Source organism: Hyperoodon ampullatus (assembly GCF_949752795.1).
Source record: "Hyperoodon ampullatus genome assembly, chromosome: 17".
Classification (NCBI taxonomy): Eukaryota; Metazoa; Chordata; class Mammalia; order Artiodactyla; family Ziphiidae; genus Hyperoodon; species Hyperoodon ampullatus.
In genome coordinates, this window is record NC_136930.1 from 77,652,381 (window position 1) to 77,672,481 (window position 20,101).

Here is a 20,101-nt window from a genome sequence, read left to right on the forward strand (position 1 = left end):
ATGTACGCCTTCTACTCGCTGCTCATCTACATCTTCTACAGCCTCTTTCGCAGGGATGGCGGGGCCGCGGCGGCCGCCGACCCTGGGAACCCCGCCCAGGTGAGCGGGGGCGGGCGCAGCTCGGCCGGCGACCCCCTTCCGGAGAACGGTTTTGCAGGCCGGCGCTGCGTAGGTCCCGGGGCGCTGACGCGGGGGAGGGGCCGTGCCGGGGACCCCGACTCTGGTGTTGGAAGCTGAGAGCCCGGCTCCAACCCCTCGGGCTCAGTTCTCGGAGGCAGGGAGCCCCATGGGCTGCCTGGCCTCGCCTCAGGGACTCCCCCCCGCTCCCTCCCTAGAGTGCCCGCGGCAAGCCCGGGGGTCGCCGCCGCCCCGACCAGCCCACCGCAGAGCTGTGGACCGAGCTGACCGGCCTGGTCGGTAGGTACTGTTGGTGCATCGGGAGTGCTGCGTCTCCCGGGGCAACGAGGGAGCGCCGCCGTCCGAGAGATGCAGGGGTGCCCGTGCCCTCATTGGGAGGGAGGGAGCTGGCAGGTGCCGGCTAGTGGCCTAGCATCCGACACGTGACCCAGCACGCCTACCCATCCCACTGCCTCGCAGGCTGCTCGGAGTCCGAGGATGGGCCGGGAGGGGCAGCGGAGGGCCGTCCGGCCGAGGTCTCACTGGAAGAGGCTCTCGTGCGTCTTGCGGAGTTCCTCTCAGTCCAGCTGGGGGCGGAAGAGAGCTTCGGGAATTCTGCCGACCTGAGCAAGGTAAGCAGAGTTGAGGTTTCTACAGCAACCTGTTCTGTGTTCTCAGGCCTACTGATTTCCATCCATACCCCTGTACCCTCTTTACCCGGCCCCCATCCTTTTCCACTTTGATTTCTATTTCTTTCCCAGCCTGGTGATGTTCCCCCACTGTTGACGGTGACTGGTCAGCTCTTGGCCCTCCTGGCATGGATTCGGAGCCCCAGGGGGAGGCAGGTCCTGCCCCAGGCGACGCAGCCAGCCTCAGGGGTGCAGCCCCTCACTCCTGCTGGTGCGTAAGGAGTAGTGAGTTGAAAAGGGAGTTTGTCCAGGGAGTGACGCCCACCAGAACCCTAGCAGCCAGATGTGAGGTGTCCCTTCCTTCAGGCCAGAGAGCTCTTCTGTCCTAACTGGGTCCACCCCACCCCAGGATCCCCATCCCAAGAAGAAAGCCCTTCCGTTTCACCAAGGGGTGAGGCCCAGGGGCAGCAGCCTCCTCAGTTAGAGGAGGACCAGAGGGCTTGGCAGCGGCTGGAACAGCTTATCCTTGGACAGGTGAGGGGCCCAGGAGGCAGTGGGGGGATGGGGGGGTCTGGGAGGGGACTGGAAGGAGGCGTTCCACCCGGTGCTCTTTCCTCCTTTCCAGCTGGAAGAGCTGAAGCAGCAGCTGGAACTGCAGGAGAAGGAGCTGGGCCAGCTGCGTGTGGGAGTGGTGAGGCTGCTGGGCTGGGGGCTGGACAAGGGGGACATGAGAGGGTCTCAGCCTCCAGGTGAGTTTTGAGGGCTTCCTTCTCTCCCAGGGGGCGACAGACTCGGAGAAAAGGGTTCAGCATCTGACTCTGGAAAACAAGGCCCTGAAACAGAGCCTGAGCCTTACTCGGGACCTCCTGCTGCACTGGGGCCCCGCCCCCCCCAACAGGGCCCCCCAGGTATCCTGCTCCTTAGCTGCTACCGTCCCTGCAGCCCGGGGCTCCTGCACCCTGGTCTCTAGCAACACCGCCTGGGCTTCCTCAGGACCTTGTGCTCGCTGGAGCAGAGGCAGGGAGCCCCCTCTGACCCTTCAGACCTGAGGCCCGGATTGTGGGTGGCTAATGCATGGTAGCCCCTTCAAGGAGACTGATGCCCATGGGAGAATCCCCTGCTTTCAGTCCATGGTTTCTCCCAGTGACTGATTCCAGGAGAGCAGAGAGACTTGGGGAAAGGAGCCCTGCATGGAATCGGGAGGCATGGATGTGTGACCAGCTTTGTGAGCCCCTGTCGACTTAACTTTCTCATCTGTAAAACGGGGCAGCTGGAGGGCCCCTCCCTGAGTTTCCTCCTGGCTCCACAGTTCAGCTGCCCCACTCCCCTTGCAGGAGCAGGAGGAGGCAGAGGCACTGCTGGAACTCCGGGGCCGGCTTCAAGAGGCCCAGGACACCACAGAAGCTCTCCGAGTCCAGGTGGGCTCTGGGCCCAGGGGCTGGGAAGTCTAGGGCTCTGGGGAGGGGGTGTCTGAGGCAGAGCCTGGTAAGTGCCTGTTTCCTCAGTGACAGGGCTGGGGTTGGGTGGGGCAGCTAGGGGTGCAGGAGGTGCAGCTGCAGGGCCTTCGGGGGGCCCTCCGGCAGCTCCAGCAGGAGACGGAGCAGAACTGCAGGAGGGAGCTGCAGCAGATGCGCGGGCAGCTGGCAGGTAAGGGCTGGGGCTCCGGAGCTCATGGGAAGGCTGTGGGGTCTGGGCTTTCCCTCACAACAGCGTTCCTGCCCCCAGGACTTCGTGCTCGCATGGCCAGCTTGCGTCAGGGCTGTGGGGACCTCCGAGGACTGGTCAGCACCTTTACCCAGAGCTGCCAGGGTTCGCTGAGCGAAGCCCGGGGCCAGGTCAGGACCACTCGCTCCCCTCCCTTGCACTTGTTCTCTGTGCAGCCTCGTCACTGGCCTTCCCTTGGGGAACCCCTGCTCTCCCTTCCTTTCTAGCCCCAGGGTCTTGTTTCGTCTACTGCAAATCTTAGGTTCTGGAACCAGAACAACTGTGTTCTGTGCAAACTGGGGTGACGGTGAATCCCTCACAGGATTGCCAGGAAGCCCACGGTTCTCCTCGGGTCCCTGAGCTCCATCCCAGGCCCACTGAATGATGCCCCAAGGGTCTGAAGCCACTGAAAGCTGTGGATCCCCACAGCTGGGGGCCACGTGGTAGATATTGCCCTCAGCACCCCATCCCTTGCTCTCTTCCCACTGCCTTCCCCTTCCTCACCTCTCTGTGCCCCCAGGTATCGTGGGCCCTGGGGGCACTGTCAGCGGGCGGGGCTGGCACTCAGCTCCTGGAGGCACAGCAGGGGCCCCCAACTGGATGCCCAGGGCGGCTGCTGGAGCTCAAGGGTATGGCAGGCTTGGGGAGAAAAGGGCTGGGGCGGCAGAGGTGGGGGACGTGGATGCTCTCCAGGCTTCAGGATCTGGGAGGCAGCCCCCTGACCTGATCTCCACCCCAGGAAACATCCGTGTGCTCTGTCGGCTGAGGCCAGGGACACCCTCCAACTTGGTGAGCTTAGAGCCCGGCCCGGGTGGCACTGTCACCACCTGCTATCGAGGGCACCAGCGTCGCTTCCGCCTGGACTGGGTCTTCCCTCCACACGCCAGCCAGGAGGAGGTGATGCTCCACCCTTTCACCTGTGTCAACTGTCACTCAGAGTTTCCTGGAGACCAGAGAAGGCTCCTGTCTGTCTGCTCTCCCAGGAGAGAGGGCGGCTGGACTCCAGCAGGGAAGGGAAGGGAGCCGGAGGGTCTGGGAGGCAGGATTGGTATCCTAGCTGGGCACCTACTTTCTTTCCAGGATTTCCGCTTTGCATCCCCCCACCAAACTCTGCAGGCTGGGGGAGACAGACTTTATGGCTTAAACAGGAAGATTAACATTTTCAAAAGTAACTTTGTGCCAGGAAACGAAGGAAAATGAACATGTTTGAGGTGATGGTTTCTCAGGGGGCTGTGGAGCATGGCTGGGGTGCTGTTGTTGTTGTGAGGTCAGTACTGTGACCTCCTTCCTACAGGCTTCACTGGCTGCCCGCTCCCCTGGCCCAGGGTCCAGAGATGGTCAGCTCTGAGGGTGGGTAGCTTTCCTTGCTCTGTGGCCAAGGGCAGTGGGGCGGCACAGGTGAGCTTCCAACCCCAGCCCCCCGCTGCCTTGTTTCCCACACACCATCTTCACTGCACACCAACTTGCAACTAGAGCTCAGGAAACAAGGCTGAGAGCTGGGAGGGGGTGAGGCGCAGGGCAGAGCTATCAGAGACCCAGACCTGTGCTGGCCTCGTGGGGAGACTGTGGTGAGAGCGCCTGGCAGGTACTCCCTCCCCCACTTTTGGGGGCACCGCAGCTGTTTTCCACCTACCTCTATTTACCCCCCATACCACCCCCACCCTGTCTTCAGCCTCCATCCCAACTGCAGCCCTGAACAGGGGCCCCTTGTCTACTGTCTTCTGGGTAGCCGTCCTAGACAGGGTCCTCCAATTCTGGCTGAAAGAGCTAAAGGATTCTGTTACTCGGCTCCCTCACCTGTATTCCCTCTCTCTGTCTGCAGTAGCGCCCCCAATGCTCCTTTCTAGTGATGGAATCTTAGCAACCTCACTGGCAATTCTGGATTCTGGCCTCGTAGCTGCCAACCAAAATTTCAAAGAGATCTGACAGCCCAGTACTTACTCGCCACCTTCTGGGCACAAAAGCTGGCCGACTGTGTCATTGCTCAAGAGGCTGTTGCTGGTGTCCAGTTGCCAACAGGACGCAAGTCCCAGCTCCATCTCCCCTTCATCTGCCTCTCTGCACCCTCCCAGGGCCTGACTTCGAGGATCCTGGTTGCCCACCAACCTCCACACATGGGACCCTCTGGGTTCATCTTTCACGTGCCAAGTGCTGCACTAGTCCTCTTGGTCCACATTCTCACTTAATGCTCACACCAGGTGCCACTGCAGTCCTCATCTCACAGAAGGCAAGATGAGTGGCTTGCCTCCAGTCACACCCAGGGTTTGAACTTGGCCATCAAGCCCAGGGTCTGGGCTCTTGACTGCTACACCCCCAGCCTTCCAAGCAGTCAATCGTCAGGATTCCAATATTCTGCATCACCTGTTCCTGCTACCTGTCATGTCCCTTCCCTTCTTTGCCTGGCAAATTCTGGCAAATGCCACCTTCTCCAGGGAGCCTCACCTGTCTGTTGGGAGATCCACTCTTCCACTGTGCTCCCTTAGAGCCAGCCTCCTTCCAGGGGAATCAAGTTTTGTTCACACCTTGCCCCAGGTCCTGGGGCTTAGGGCCCCTCCCAACCCCTCCTACCCCTAGGTCTTCAGGGAGCTGGAGTCGGCTGTGCTGTCCTGCCTCGGAGGCTACAGTGTCTGCATTTTCACCTACGGTCAGACAGGGACGGGAAAGACCTACAGCATGGAGGTGGGAAAGGGGGCAATCTGGGTGGCTCCTGGGGCCAGGGGTTGGGACGTGAGCCCGATGAGGCACCCCACCCCGTCCCCAGGGCCCGCCTGAGGACCCTGGCATAGCTCCTAGGGCGCTGCAGTCACTGTTCCGGGAGATGGGAACAGGGGGACAGCACCACGTGACCCTGAGCATGGTGGAGATCTACAACGAGGCTGTCAGGTCAGGGCCGCAAACGGTGCCTCCTCCCCGCCCTCCTCCCCAACTTCTGGCTCCGCCCCCCAGAACCCCCAACAGAGCCCTCCCCTTTTTCGCCAGGGACCTCCTAGCCCCAGGGCCTCCCCAGCGCCTGGCAGTGAGGCAGGGCCCAGCAGGCGAAGGGGGGATTCAGGTGGCTGGCCTCACCCACTGGGACGTGCCCAATCTGGAGTCGTTGCACCAGGTGAGGCTGCCCGGTGGGGCCGCGCAGTCCTCCAAGCCCCCGCCCTGTACGCCCACCTGGGCCGCGGACGCCGCACCAGGCCAGCCCTGTCCTCCGTCCTCCAGATGCTGAAGCTGGGGAGGAGCAACCGGGCCACCGCCGCCACAGCCATGAACCAGCACAGCTCTCGTTCGCACGCCCTGGTCACGCTGACGCTGCGCACGGCGTCCCCATCAAGCGGTCCCGGCACCGCAGGTACCTCGGCGTCTGAGTCCTGCGGGGGGCTTCGCTGCACCCGAGACCGGGCCTCCCTCCACGCCGGGCTCGCTCGCCCCTGCAGGCACGCTGCACCTAGTGGACCTGGCAGGGTCCGAGCGCGCCTGGAAGGCAGGGGCGGCCGGCACGTCGCATGAAGACCGGGACGGCGCTCAGCGTCTGCGGGAGGCTCGGACCATCAACCGCTCGCTGCTGGCGCTGGGAGGAGTGATGGCCGCGCTGCGGGCTCGCCGGCCACACGTGCCCTTCCGCGACTCGCAGCTCACGCGCCTGCTGCAGCCCGCACTGGGCCCCGGCGCCACCGCTGTGCTGCTGCTGCAGGTGGGGCCAGGCGGCCGCGGCCCGCGGGGGGGCTGTTTGCATGCCAGGCGCCGCCCACCCGGGCCCGCCCACCAGCGCCGCTCCCCGCAGGTCTCCACACGGCCCGAGGATCTCGGCGAGACCGTGTGCTCGCTCAAGTTCGCCGAGCGAGTGGGGCGAGTGGAGCTGGGGCCTGCTAGGCCCCGCAGGGCCCCGCGCTCCGGCACGCCCTCCTCCCTGAGCACCGACACACCACTCTCTGGGACCCCCTGCACCGCCACGCCCTCGCCCGGCAGCCCTCCAAGCCCCGGCCTGGACAGCGGCTCCAGCTCGGCCCTGGCACCGCCGGAGGACCTGCCTTCGTAGTCCTGCCTGAGGAGTCTGGGTCGCGTCTCTGCCGGCAGAGGCAGCAAAGTCCCTCTTCCCCCCACGACCTCCTTGATCTCTGGGGGCCTGCTGCCCCCCAGACTCCCAGAGTCCACCCCTTTCTCTCCCGCCCCCAGGAGTGTTCCGCCTGGGGTAATGATCACCCCCCACCACGCCCCGGCCCAGGCCCTTAGCTTATCACCATCTGCTGTTATCGCGGCGCACAGCAGGGGATCCCAGAGCCGCGGAGGCAGACCCTGGCCAAGTGGCCACCAGACTCACTACCCATCACCAAACATCAGACTTGCATTAAAATGTCGTTTGTTCCTTTACTGTTATCTTCCCCACTGCCACCACCCAAACCAGGTAGGGTCTCCATTCTCCGTCCCCTCCCCCCAAAGGTGCTACCTCCTTGCCAGGCAACAGCGGAGGGGGCACAGGACTTAGGGATGGAGCGGCTGGGGCGGTCACTAGGTCTTCCCTCCCCCAGCCCGGAGCCAGGGAGGGGAAGTGACAGATGGTGATGGATGGATGGATGGATGGATAGATGGACAGAGGGCCGGAGAAGGTGGGACCAGGGAGGGGACAGGAAGGGCTACTTCAAGCAGAGCCCTGCCCCTTCCAGCCTTGCCTCTCGGGGTAAGAGAGGCATGACTGACCATCAGGGCTGTGGTGGTGCCCAGCTGGGCCACAGCCCTTCTGGAGTGTCCAATAAACACGCAGACTCTCAGCACGGCTGGTACCTCGTGTCTCAAGGTGGAGCCACACATACCTTGGTTTCCCCTCAGCAGGCCTGAGGGTGGGAGAGGAAAGCAGCCCCTGCCCTGGGAGCCTCACAGGCTGTACCAGGAAAGTAGCCAGCCTGGGGTAGGGGCAGCCAGGTCTCTGGGGTGGCTAACCCATGCATCGTAGATGCTTTTGTTGGGTGGCACCCCCTGGAAGAGGGCGTCTAGATCCCAGAGCAGCCTTGGGGGGCCATGGGTTTCAGGGACCACCCCCCAATAGCCTGTGCTGGTTGAGGGGGGGCACCGGGGGCAGGAGGTGGGTGGCAGTGGGGCAAATGGCATCACCACGTTGGGAGTGTATATGGGCAAGTAGGAGGTAGGTAGCTGCCCCCAAAGCGAGGCCCTGTGGCTTCCACCAGGGAGTCCCCCAGGGCCTGGGGTGCCCTGCAGTAAGTGGAGGGGCCAGGCTCTGGGTTCAGGGGAGAGGGGCGAGGGCCTGCTGTTTCCCCCCTGGGAAGTCTCCCCTTCTGCTCTCAGGGACCCTGGGAGGGGGCAGACGGGCCACAGAGGCCTCTCAGAGGGGGGGACTGGAGTGGGTGCCTCTTCCTCCCCTGTGCGAACTGAGCCTGGCCGATTTGGGCTGCTCGGCAGCGCCCCCTCCCCGGAGTCCCCTAGCAGAGACTTTATGCTGAAGCCCTCGCAGGGCGGCGGCTGGGGACTGGGCGGCCGGTAGGGCCGGCCATGCAGCACATAGGGGCCCAGGTCCTTGGCGAAGGCTCCCCTCGCGCCCCTGCTCTGCCAGCGCCTGCACAGGGCCGTATTCTGCAGCCGCAGCGCCTCGGCTGGGATCAGGCTCACGTCGACCGCCCAGAAGTTGCCCTTGGCCTGGGGCTTCGCGGGATCTTTGGGCACCTGGGGGAGGAGGGGGGCAGGCTTGGGTGGGGCTGTACGACCCCGGATACTCAGGACTTCCGCCCGCGTCCCGCCCCCAGGCTCCGACCCTCGCCCTGCCCCACCTTGCGGAAGCATCGGTTGGAGGAGAGGTTGTGGCGGATGGAGTCTTTCCAGCCCTCGTAATCGTCCCTGAAGAAGGGGAACACGGCCTGGACCTGACGGATGATCTGAAACCATCGGGCGGGCAGCGGGCGCCGTGAGCCGGGGCGCGTGGGCGGGGGGCCGTGCTGCCCCTCCCCTCGCCTCTGCGTGGCCCCCCGCGCCGGGAAGGGGCCGGCCTGAGTGCTTTAGCTCTCTCCCTGGGTGCCCAGGCCGGGACCGGCCCCACTGGCATGGCTGGGTAGGGCCAGGTCGGGGTGGAGGCCGGAGCCTGAGCCTCCGAGCAGGGGCCAGGTGGAGGACGCTTCCGGGGACAGGTCCGATCACGGAGTGTGAGGGAGAGCGGGCGGGGATCCTCTCACCTGGGCCAGCTTCAGCCTGCGGGAGGGTGCGGCCTGGATCACCAGGGCGATCATGGCCAAGTAGGTGTAGGGGGGCTTGTCATGCCGCAGGTATCTCTTCTTCCTCCTCTGGGGGGGCGACTGCCCCCCGGGGAGCCCCAGGCGGGGGTTGCTGCAGGGCCCCATGCAGAGGAAGCAGGCAACGTGGGCAGGGGTCCGGCCGGGTGGTGGGCGCAGGGCACTGGGGCAGTGTGGTAGTGTGGTGAGGAAGAGCTGGGGCCTGAGGCCAGGCGGGGGCTGGCGGGCCAAGCCCTTTATCATTCGGATGGAAGGGGGAGGGGAGGGGAGGCCAAGGGAGGTAGAAATACGCGGTGGGGGAGGGGAGCGTGCAGAGGGCAGCCACAATGAGCAGGTTTCGGCTAATCTGGAAGGGAGGGGCAGGAAAGATTCCAGTGGGGGCTGCAGGCGGCCACCCCGGCCTCATTCCTCACCCCTGGGCTGCCTTTGGCACCCCCCCAGAGCTGGAAGGAAAAGCCCTTGGAAGGGGCCTATGACCCACAGTTACTTTATCCCATCCAGATCTCAGGTTCACATTTAACAGATGGGGGAGTGATTGGTCCAAGATGAACCGCCAAGAAGGGGAGGGTCCTGCCCAGAGTTCAAGGCCAAGCAGCTAGCAGGACTTGGGTGGTGGTCTGGGAGGGCTTCCTAGAGGAAACCTCAGAAATAAAAGAGGGATACAGTTGACTCAAGGGATTTTCCCACAGGCTGCTGCATGGCCCCAGAAGGCTCCCCAGGCCCTGGAGGTCACTTTCCTTCCCTCCTTGGTGCTGGTCAACAGTGGGTCCTGGGAGCTGACCATAATAATAGTCCCTCAATATGCCCAGTGCACCTCACTGGTCCTGGGTAAGCTGGACCCCCCTGGCTTGAGAGAACTTCCTGGAAGTGTGTTTGCCTCTCTACTCTGCTGGTCCTCTGGGTCCAGATACTCTGGAGGTTGTCCCCTGAGGAGGGCGCCACTTGGTCCTCTGGGGCACTCGGGCAGTGCCCCTGGGTGGGTGTGCACGGAAGGAGAGGCCTTCTAGCCATAGGTGTTTACTGGCTACCGCTTGGGGCCAGGTCTTGAGAACACAGCCCTGTGGGTCATGGTGCCAGCCCAGGGCAGCCTGCGAGAACCACTTGGCATCACCCTGGGCAGGAAAGAGGACAGGTGTGTTATGTCTGGGTCACAGGGCTTCCCAGGCAGCCCCAATGCCCTGTGGCCTAGGCTAGGAGGGAGATGCTCCCCAGGCAGGAGGGGGTAGGCCTGAGTGGAGGAGGGCCCTTGGGAGACAGTGGAGGCTGAGCCTGGGGAGGCCCGCAGGGCCAGCACCCCTTGCTCAGCCCTGGCCAGAGTTTCTGAGTGCTTTAGCAGGCACAGGGCCTGGCCCAAAGGTGCGATTCTGGAAAAATGCATTTGGCAGCCGCCCTGAGACATGGTCCTCCTGGGTCCCAGACCCTTCTGTCCCCTGACCTCCTCCCTGGCCATCTAGTCTGTGGCCCTGCCCCTCAAGTCAGTCAGGGCCTGCGCTCTGTACCCTGACCCAAAGCCTGGGTTCCCCCCGGTGAGGACTGGGCAAGTTTGCAAAGGGACTATCAGGCCCAGGACACCAGCAGTGGTGGGGTGTTGCTACTAGGACCCCCAGACCCGAGGAAAGCCACAGAAGCACAGGGAGACACTTTCTATCGCTTCACTCTAAGATTTCGGCTTTTATTGGACAGCAGCAGCACCCCTTCCACACACACACCAATTATACCCTTAGAGGGTTGAAGATCTGCAGCCTACAGTGGGTGCCCAGCTCTCACTGAGGTGCTGGGGGAAGGGGTGAGTGATGGGTGCAGTGGAGGAGGAAGCCTGGAGCTGAGATGGATGATGTACGTGGGGTACCACACGGCTCCCTCCACTGTCTCAGACTCTTTCTTCAGATTTCACCTGGCTTCCTCTGGATCCCTATGTCACCTCCTCAACTCCTGTCTGTTTCCAGGGCTCTAGCTGAGGGGTCCTTGAGTCTCACCAGGCGACCTATGGCCTCCTAGCTCCACTCGGTCATTAGAGAGGTCTTTTGCTCCAACAGGTCTTAAGTCACCCCCTCTCCTCCACTGGTCCTCCTGTGCTTCCAGGATAAAGCCCAGCTCTTGGTTTGGCGTTCAAGGCTCCTCATGTCCTGACTGTTCATCACTGACCGCACGTACCACCCTACCGGGCCCCCGCCCTCCTAAACCACCACCTCAATTCTTCCCACCGGGTCCTTCCACCTTTGCGCATGCTCTTCTCTACACCAGTGATGCCCCTGCTTTGTAGAGTGAACTCTGACCCTTCCTTAAAAGCTCAGCGTAAATAGATGACCACCCTCCTGGGAACCTTTTGACTACTTGCCCTTCCCGCCCCAAGCGGGCCCCACCGCGCCGACGACGCCCCTACCACAGACGTTCGCACCGTGCGGTCAGCAACCTCCCTCTAGTTGCTCTGCGCAAGCCCCGCCCCCGCGAGGCTTGGCCCCGCCCCCGAGTCTCGGCCCCGCCCCGCGCGGCTCGGCCCCGCCCCCTGCTCCCACCGGCAGCCGCGGCTTCCGGCTCCGGGACCCGCGGGCCGGAAGTATCGCGTTGCCATGGCGAGGGCCCGGCGCGGGGTCCGCCCCCGCGGCGCCGGGAGGAGCGCTAGGCTGACGGACCCGCAGACGGACTCCGATCGACTGCGCGGTGGCTGCTGGCGCGAGGCGGAAGGTGAGGCGCGGACTTCCGGGGCCTGCTGGCGGGAGGGGAGGCGCCGCCGGAGGTGGGAGGGGGAGAGGGGAGACGGGGAGGCCCGGGTCCGGGCGGGAGGCTGTCCAGGCCCCGCTTGGGCGCAGGTGGGTGAGGCCCGGGCAGCCGGTGCTGAGGGTCAGGAAGGCTCCTGGAGTGGCAGGCTGTGCAGGCCACCGGTAGGCTGTTCACGTTTTAGCTAAATGTGGAGTTGTTTGCAGCCTTGCAACCTGTTGGTCAGGTAGGCAGCACTAAAGTTACCTCCATGTCAGCTGAGGAAATTAAGGCCTGCGGAGAAGTGACTTGCCAGGCTTCTTGTGGGCTTTGGAGTTAGGCCAGAGGAGAAACTGAAGCCTTTCTGGGGCAAGTTCCTTAAACTTCCAGGGGTTCAAGTGACCTCACTTGCGGGGGGGGGATCCTGGGCTCCAGCTCACAGGTCCGTGTCCAGGCGGGAATAGTAGCTGCTGTGTGGTAAGTGCCGGCCGTGCTGGTGCGGAGGCGCTCGGGCCTGGGAGGGAGTATCCGCGCCGGGCTGGGGCTCCTCGCCGTCCTGGAGCAGAGGCTGAGGCGACTGTGGGATTAATTTCCGTGGGTGCGGAGACGGGAGGTGTGTACGGAGTCATTCCAGGTTTGGGGAAGCGGGAGAAAGGCTAGACCTCCCCAAACCTCTGGGCCTTCCTTTTTCTCCCGGTCCTTAGCTTGGGGGTGGAGGTGCAGGGGCACCACACTGCTCTTCTCAGCCCCCGCCTTTGCTCCCCCAGCTGCTCCCCACCGGGATTGGGGAGCTCTCCCTGGGAGAGGTGCAAAGGGCCTCTGTGCCCTGGCTGGGCCGCCTCATTCACTTCAGGGGCGGCAAGGGCAGCCCCAGGCTGGAGTGAGTTGCCTAAGGGGCTGGTGGCTGCCTGAAGGATCTTGTGCGGGGCTGGCGCTGGGGTCCTTGCCTGGTGGGTGTGTGGCGCTCTGAGCAGCCAGCTCCCGCACCCCGCCTCTCCTGCCCCATCAGCTCTTGCTCAGAGCTGGAGTGGGGCAGCGTCAGCAGGTCTGTCCTTCCTTCCTGTGGGCTCTCCGCTGGCCTCATCCCTTACCTACTTAGTCTGTGCCTGGACTCTGCTCTCCCCAGAAGGTTGCCTGGGCTGGCAGGCGCCTAGCGAGGGGGCTCTCGTATCTATGGGCTCAGCGTTGGGGTCTGTGTTCTAGGGATTTTGAATCTCTGGTGTCTATCAACAGTTTGCCTCCACTGTGTGCAGTTTTGGAACCTCAGTCTCGGATGAACCTCTGGTGACCCAGCACACCGTCTGTGCCCCAAGAGTGCCCCATCCCAGTGCCTCTGCCATGGTCCACCTGTTAGCTAAAGCAGGATGTCTGGGTGGCAGTGTCTTCCCTCACCTCCAGCGCCCCTCAGAACTTCCTCCTCAGTACCCCAGATCCTGGCCCTCCTGTCCATCCCTTCTACCATATAGCCTGCTTCTGTGGCTCCTCATTTCCTTCCGGCATGGTAGCCTTGGCTCTGGCTCAGCTCCTTGACTTCATCCTTCTCAGCTGAGCCAAAGTGATGGGTCTGAAATGCAGGTCTGATTCTTGTCCTCTCCTCCTGGCAATCCTTCCCCACAGACTGCAGAATGGCAGGCCTGTCTTTGCACACTGGCCCCCGTCCTCTGCCCCCTGCCCCGCTCCTGATCACCTTGCCATGTGTGCGTCAGACCACCACCCTACTGAACCCCTGCAAGAGTGGTGGAGGGGAGGGGAGGGAGCAAACCCCCCCCCGTCCCGTTCCAAGCTCTGTGGCCTTAGGAAGGTCCTGTCCGCACATCAGATTGAGAAAAAAGGCAGAGAGGTGAAGGAAAGTCTAGTTCCACAGACCCCCAGGGGAGACTGTCCTGGGGAGGAGGAGCATGTGCCCCACCGCCAGGACCCCTGTGTGGGCAGCGCGGTGAGGCCCGACGGCGGACGGCGGGTTCTGGGCTGCTTCCTTCCTGGGCGGCTGGGACGAACACGAAGATTGCCAGGACTGCGCGAGACCTTGGTCATTCTTTGATCTGACCGTTGCTGTTGTGTTGGTTTTGTGTGGCATGCTTTGTAAGTCTCATCCCCACCCACCCCCTAGAACCTCCTCCCGTTTTGGAAGGAGGAGCGTGGTGTAGTTGCAGGTGAACCCCGGGGGCCTCCAGGACTCAGATGCAGCCCCTGCAGAGCCCTCCCCGCTGTCAGGGAGGTTGGAATGGCCCGCGCTGCGCCGGCAGGGCCCGCGGTGAGCATTGCCGTTGCCCACAGACCTCCTGTGTTTCCTCCGGGCTGATCTCCGGGTGGGTGAGCAATGCATGTCACCATCGCTGGCTCTGCATCCCAGTGGTGAGCCCGGCCCTGACGCAGCTGCACACACAGCTGAGTGGTGGTCCTTTCCATTCAGCCGGCTCAGTCCCAAGTTAACCGTCTCCTGTGTCCCCTTCTGTGCCGTCCCCCAGTGCCCGGAATGCATCTGCTCCCGTGGTTATGGGTGCTTCCTGCAAGTCAGGCACCGGGTTCAGGGAAGAAAACAGTAAATTGAGTCAAAAATGAAAACAGGGTGAAGAGACAGGAGTGACAAGGTAACCATAGAAGACCTCTGAGGAGGTGATATTTAAATTGAGATCTGAGCGACTTCCCTGGTGGCGCAGTATTTAAGAATCTGCTTGCCAAAGCAGGGGACACGGGTTCGACCCCTGGTCCGGTAGGATCCCACATGCCGCGGAGCAACTAAGCCCGTGCGCCACGACTACTGAGCCTGCGCTCTAGAGCCCGCAAGCCACAACTACTGAGCCCGTGTGCCTTAGAGCCCGTGCTCTGCAGCAAGAGAAGCCACCACAATGAAAAGACCGCGCACAGCGACAAAGAGTAGCCCCCGGCTCGACGAAACTAGAGAAAAGCCCGCGCGTAGCAACAAAGACCCAATGCAGCCAAAAAAAAAAAAAAAAAACAAAACAAACAAACAAAAAAAACACTTTAAATTGAGATCTGAGTTACAAGGAAGAAAGAGCTATTCTGAGATCTGGTGGAAGAACTTTCCAGACAGAAGGCACAGCTGATGCAAAGGAGGAGTGATGATGAAGATGGCAGCTCAGGGGTCTGCGAAGCTTCTCTGTGAAGGGCCAGAGAGTAAGTGTTTTAGGCTTTGCAGGCCATATGGTCCCTTTCACAACTATTCTGCCTTTTTGTGGAAAAGTAGTCACAGACAATATGTAAGTACATGTGCTCAGCTTCCACAAAACTTTATTGATAGACCCTGAAACTTGAATTGCATATAATATTCATGTGTCACAAAATATTCTTTTTATTTTTTCCCCAGTCATTAAAAAAGGTAAAAACCATTCTTAGCTTATGGGCCATACAAAAACAGACAATGGGCTGTAGTTTGCCAGTTCCTGTGTTAGACCCCCCAAAATGCCTTGTGTATTAACTCACTGAATCCTCGTAAGACCCTTATAAAGAAGGTACTATTATTCCATTTACAGATGAGGAAACTGATTTAAAAGAGGTCAAGAAACTTGACCAATCCCCTCAGCTGCTGCCTCTTTAGACCCAGAGTCTGGTTCCAGAGCTCAGCTCCCAGCCTCTGTGGCATGGAGCCGAGGTTCCTGAGGTGCAGGGAGCAGTCTGGTGCTGCGTGGGAGGTGGAGAGAGGCGTGGGAGGGTACAGCAAGGCCAGGAGGGGCCAGACCGCTCAGGGGTAGAGTCCAGGAGAAAACTTAGGTTGTATACTTTTATTTTGTTACATCAAACTTTACTGAGGTATCGTTTACCTACAATAAAAGGCACCTATATAAAATAATTTGGTGGGTTTTGTAGATGTATACATCCTTGTAAAAGCCACCATAATCCAGATGTAGAGCATTTCCATCATCCCCATTCCCTTCCCCAGGCAATCACTGATCTGCTTTTTGGGTTTTTTTTGTTGTTGTTGTTGTTTTTATAAATTTGTTTATTTTATTTATTTACTTTCGGCTGCGTTGCTGCACACCGGCTTCCTCTAGTTGCCGCGAGCAGGGGCTGCTCTTCGTTGCGGTGCGCGGTCTTCTCATTGCGGTGGCTTCTCTTGCTGTGGAGCACGGGCTCTAGGTGCGCGGACTTCAGTAGTTGTGGCTCACGGGCTCAGTATTTGTGGCTCGCGGGCTCTAGAGCGCAGGCTCAGTAGTTGTGGCGCGTGGGCTTTGTTACTCCGCGGCATGTGGGATCTTCCCAGAGCAGGGCTCGAACCTGTGTCCCCTGCAATGGCAGGCAGATTCTTAACCACTGCGCCACCAGGGAAGTCCCTACTTTTTGTTTTTATAGATTCACTGTCCCTTTTTTTTTTTTTTTTTTTAAAGAATTTCACATAAATGGAAGCGTACAGAATGAACACTTTTGTGTCTAACTTCTTCGTCCAGACAGAGCGTTTTGGAAATTCAGATTGCTGCATGTATGTGTGGTCTGTTCTGTCTTTGTTGCCGAATGTCTGGTACCCACCGCATAGATACACCACCGTTTACTCTCTGTGCACACACCTGTTGATGGACATTTTGATTCTTTCCAGTTTTGGACTGTTATGAATAAAACTGCTGTGAATACTCGTGTCTACAAGTCTTTGTGTGGACATATACTTTATTTCTCTTGGGTTGAGTTGATAGAAATGATGGTTGAAATGCGTATTTGTGTTTAACTCTATAAAAAAGTACCAAACTATTTTCCAAAATGGTTGTATCATTTTACATTCCCAGTTCCATATCCTCTTATCATTCTTTTAAAGCTTAGCCATTCTTGCGAGTGTTGGTAGCTCGTTCTGCCTTTAATTGGCGTTTCCTTAATGATGAATGGTGTTGCACATCTTTTCATGTCCTTATTTTATTGACTATTTGTATATCTTCTTTTGTGATGTGTCTAAATCTTTTACCCATAAAAAATGGGTTGTTTGTCTCATCAAGCTTTAAGAATTCCTTGTATATTTAGGATGCAAGTCCTTTGCCAGATACATGTATTGCAAAAATGTTCTCAGTCTGTGGCTTGACTTTTCATTTTCTTTCTTTCCTTATTTCTTTCCTTCTCCCTTTCTCTCTCTCTCTCTCTCTCTCTCTTTCTTTAATTTGGCTATGCTGGTCTTAGTTGCGGCACACGAACTCTTAGTTGCTGCATGTGGGATTTAATTCCCTGACCAGGGATCGAACCCACGCCCCCTGCATTAGGAGCATGGAGTTCTAGCCACTGGACCACCAGGGAAGTCCTGACTTTTAATTTTGTTACCAGGGTCTTGAACAGCAGATACTTTTAATTTTGATGAAGTTCAGTTTGTCATTTTTTTCCCTTTATGGTTTATGCTTTCTCTTATGGTCAAGAGGTCAAGGATCATTGTTTTCCGTGGATATCCAGTCATTCCAACACCATTTTTGAAGACCATCCTCTCCCCATTGTATTACCTTAACACCCTTGTTGAAACTCAATTGACAGTATATGTTTGGGTGTATTTCTGGATTCTCTAGTATATTCATTGATCTTATTGCTAATATCCCACATATTTGATTATTGTAGCTTTATAATAAGCCTTGAGATCAAGTAGTGTTAATTTTCCAACTTGATTTTTCTTTTTCAAATCATTTTGGCTCTTCAAGATATTATGTAGTCCTATATAAATTTGAGAATTTCTACAAAAGGGCTTACTGGCATTTTGATTGGGATTGTACTGAAGCTACAGATCTATTTATGTAGGTCTCTGTATTTTCTTTTTTTTTTTTTGCGGTACACGGGCCTCTCACTGTTGTGGCCTCTCCCGTTGTGGAGCACAGGCTCCGGACGCACAGGCTCAGCGGCCATAGCTCACGGGCCCAGCCGCTCTGCGGCATGTGGGATCTTCCCGGAACAGGGCACGAACCCATGTCCCCTGCATTGGCCGGCAGACTCTCAACCACTGCGCCACCAGGGAAGCCCTGTGGGAAAGTTTTTAATTGGAAATTTAATTCCTTTAATAGATATAGGGCTGTTCAGATTTTCTATTTCTTCTTGAGCCCATTTTGATAATTTGTTTCATTCCGGTAATTTGCCCATTTATCTAAGTCAAACATGGCAATTTTTCTCCATAAAGGGCCAAATAGTAAATGTTTTAGGCTTTTCAGGCCATATGGTCTCTGTTGTGGTTACTCATCTCTTACTGTACCATGAAACAGCCATAGACAATACATGAACAAATGAGCATGGTTGTATTCTACTAAAACTTTATTTACAAAAACAGATGGTAGGCCGATTCGGTCCATAGGCTGTAGTTTGTCGACCCCTGACTTTAGTTGTTAAGTTTATTATCATAAATTGTTTAGAACATTCTCATTTTTATCCTTTTAGTTGTCTGTAGAATCTGTAGTGATATCCCCTTTTTCTTTCATGCTATTGGTAATTTTTGTCTTCTTGATCAGTTCACTGAGAGTTTTATTGATTTCATCAACATTTTCAAAGGAACAACTTTTAGTTTCAATATTTTTCTCTGTCTATTTTATATTTCATTAGTTTTTGTTCTTATTAATATTTCTTTTTACTTACTTTGGGCTGAATTTTCTCCTCTTTTTTTAGCTTCTTATTAAGTTGGAAGCTTTGTTCATTGATTAGGTTGGAAGCTTTGGTCATTAAGTTGGAAGCTTTGGTCATTGAAGGAAATAACCTTTCTTGTTATTTAAGCATTCAAAGGTAGAAATTTCCTTCTAAAACCTGCTTTAAGTGCATCTCACATATTTGATATGTTTTCATTTTCATTCAGTTCAAAATATGTTCTACTTTCCATCTTGATTCCTTCCTTAGCCTGTAGGTTATTTAGAAGTATGCTTTAAAGTTGCCAAATATTTGGGAACTTTTCCAGGTATCTTTTTGTTAATGAGTTCCAGTTTAATTCTGATGTGGTCGGTGAACTTTCTCTGTATGCTTTCCTTCCTTGTGAACATATTGAATCTTATATTAAGTTCCAGCATATGGTCTGTCTGCTAATTTTCTTTCAGGGTTACATACATTTACAGTGTTGCGCAACTCTCACCCCTCTCAAGTTCCAGAACCGTTTAATTACCTGAAGCGGAAACTCTGTCCATTACACGGTACTTCCTTGCTCCCCCCCCCCCCGGCCCCAGCCCCAGGCAACCACCATGCTGCTTTCTATCTCTGAAGTTACCTATTATGTAAAGGGAAATCATACAATATAGGTCCTTTTGTCTGATACATTCGTAACACGTATCAGAATTTCATTCCTTTGCATGGCGGAATATTCCATTGTATGTATATACCACATTTTGTTTATTTCTTCATCTGTCGATGGGCATTCGAGTTGTTTCTGCTTTTTAGCTATTGTGAATAATGCTGCTGTGAACTTTGGTGTGCCCATAGCTGAGTCCCAGATTTCAGTTCTTTTGCTTATATACCCATAAGTGGAATATGCCTTTGCTTTCACACTGCATGGTCGGTAGGGTCACATTCTATTCTGTACCCTAGTTCACTGTCCTGTGGTGCAGAAGTTGGAGACGATGTCAGTCTTTCTGTCTTCAGGGCCAGGCATTGTGCACAAACTATGTCTCCTCATCTATGGGCCTGTTGTCCCAACTCCTGCACTCCTAGAGTGTTTTCACCTGGCTTCAAGTGCGCAGGATTCGGCTGTGTTATGTGTTACCAGTCTCCTGGTGTGTTTCCGGCCTGAGGTCATTCCCGGACACCTCCCCCATGCAGCGCCCCTCTCTCTGCTCTGGGGCTGCTACCGTTCTTCCCTGTGACCTCAGGAATGCGTCAACTGATCATGAACTCTCTTCTGGATGCCCCTCTAGTTCTCCTCTTAGGTTTGTGGAGGTCTCAGTGTGGTCATCTAGACCCCACACATGTCTTCTTCTCAAGCTTTGTGGCCTCAGTGCCCCTTCCCCCGATAACTCTCCAGCCCTGTGCTTCTGGCAGCATCCTGCCTAGCCCCAGGCCCAGCATCATTGTGTGTGATGTGTGTGTGGGTGACTGAGGTTCAAATCAGAGCAGACCCAGGGTCACAATGCTGTCCCCTCCAGAGCCCACTTTTGTTATTTTGGTTTTAACACTGCTGTGCTTGACAGACCTTAATTTCCAAGTCTACACGGTGAGGTCATGGCCCATCAGAGTCATGAAGCCAAAGAGGCTGCGTGCAGCACCGCGGCAGCCGGGATCAAGCCTGTGGCCTGGCCTTTGGCAAGGTGTGGTGCTCAGGCCTCTGGAAGCCCGTCCTTTCTCCTCCTAGCTGAGCGTGGGTTGGCTTTTTTTTTTTTTTTTTGGCTGCACTGCGTGGCTTGTGGGACTTAGTTCCCTGGCCAGGGCTGGAACCCCAGACCTCGGCAGTGAGAGCAGAGTCCTAACCACTGGACCACCAGGGTGGCTTTTATCCTCAGTTCTCTTGAGTCTCTTTTCAAATGCAGATGCCTCCAGCTGCCCAGCTTCTTTCATTTGGCCATCTAGACTTCTGACACCTTGCTGCGAGTTAGTTTATTAGATTTCTTTCGGAGCTGGGTGGCAAAGGGAAAGGAAATGGACGAGGGAGCTTTGCAGTGCCCCTGGCTTCTGGGGAGGGGCCCTCCCAGGTTCTCCAACCCCCACAACACTGCTGCCACACCTTGCTGGCAGCCCCTCACTCACGTGGTCCAGACGGATCTCCAGTGCCTGCTCTGGCCCAGGGGCCTAGGGGCCTGCAAGCACCGTGTGCACAAATGTGCCAGCGTCTTGGGGTCCTCCTTCCTCACAGGA

General features: G+C 57.5%; 2 protein-coding genes across 12 annotated transcripts; one reads left to right on the forward strand and one right to left on the reverse strand.

Annotated features, from left to right (window-relative positions):
* KIFC2 (kinesin family member C2) lies at window positions 1–7,293 on the forward strand (the record flags this gene model as incomplete). Of its 11 annotated transcripts, none has more annotated exons than XM_079722839.1 (18): window positions 1–99; window positions 336–426; window positions 598–749; window positions 879–1,017; window positions 1,156–1,280; window positions 1,372–1,437; window positions 1,526–1,654; window positions 2,087–2,164; window positions 2,279–2,393; window positions 2,472–2,581; window positions 2,971–3,079; window positions 3,190–3,347; window positions 5,025–5,129; window positions 5,212–5,333; window positions 5,430–5,553; window positions 5,658–5,787; window positions 5,873–6,129; window positions 6,220–7,293. In XM_079722839.1, 18 exons carry the CDS (start codon window positions 1–3, stop codon window positions 6,472–6,474), a joined length of 2,364 nt encoding a protein of 787 aa, XP_079578965.1. In that variant the 3' UTR covers window positions 6,475–7,293. The 11 variants fall into 11 exon arrangements, with proteins under 11 accessions (XP_079578965.1, XP_079578964.1, XP_079578966.1 ...); XM_079722838.1 differs by having other exon boundaries at window positions 336–417; window positions 3,151–3,347; XM_079722840.1 differs by having other exon boundaries at window positions 336–417.
* A 14-nt stretch (window positions 7,294–7,307) lies between these two features.
* Window positions 7,308–8,914, reverse strand: FOXH1 (forkhead box H1; the record flags this gene model as incomplete). The annotated part of the gene is made up of 3 exons (XM_079722846.1): window positions 7,308–8,111; window positions 8,216–8,320; window positions 8,615–8,914. The coding sequence occupies 3 exons, from the start codon at window positions 8,912–8,914 to the stop codon at window positions 7,308–7,310; spliced, it is 1,209 nt and encodes a 402-aa protein (XP_079578972.1).
* Between the last annotated feature and the right edge of the window lie 11,187 nt (window positions 8,915–20,101).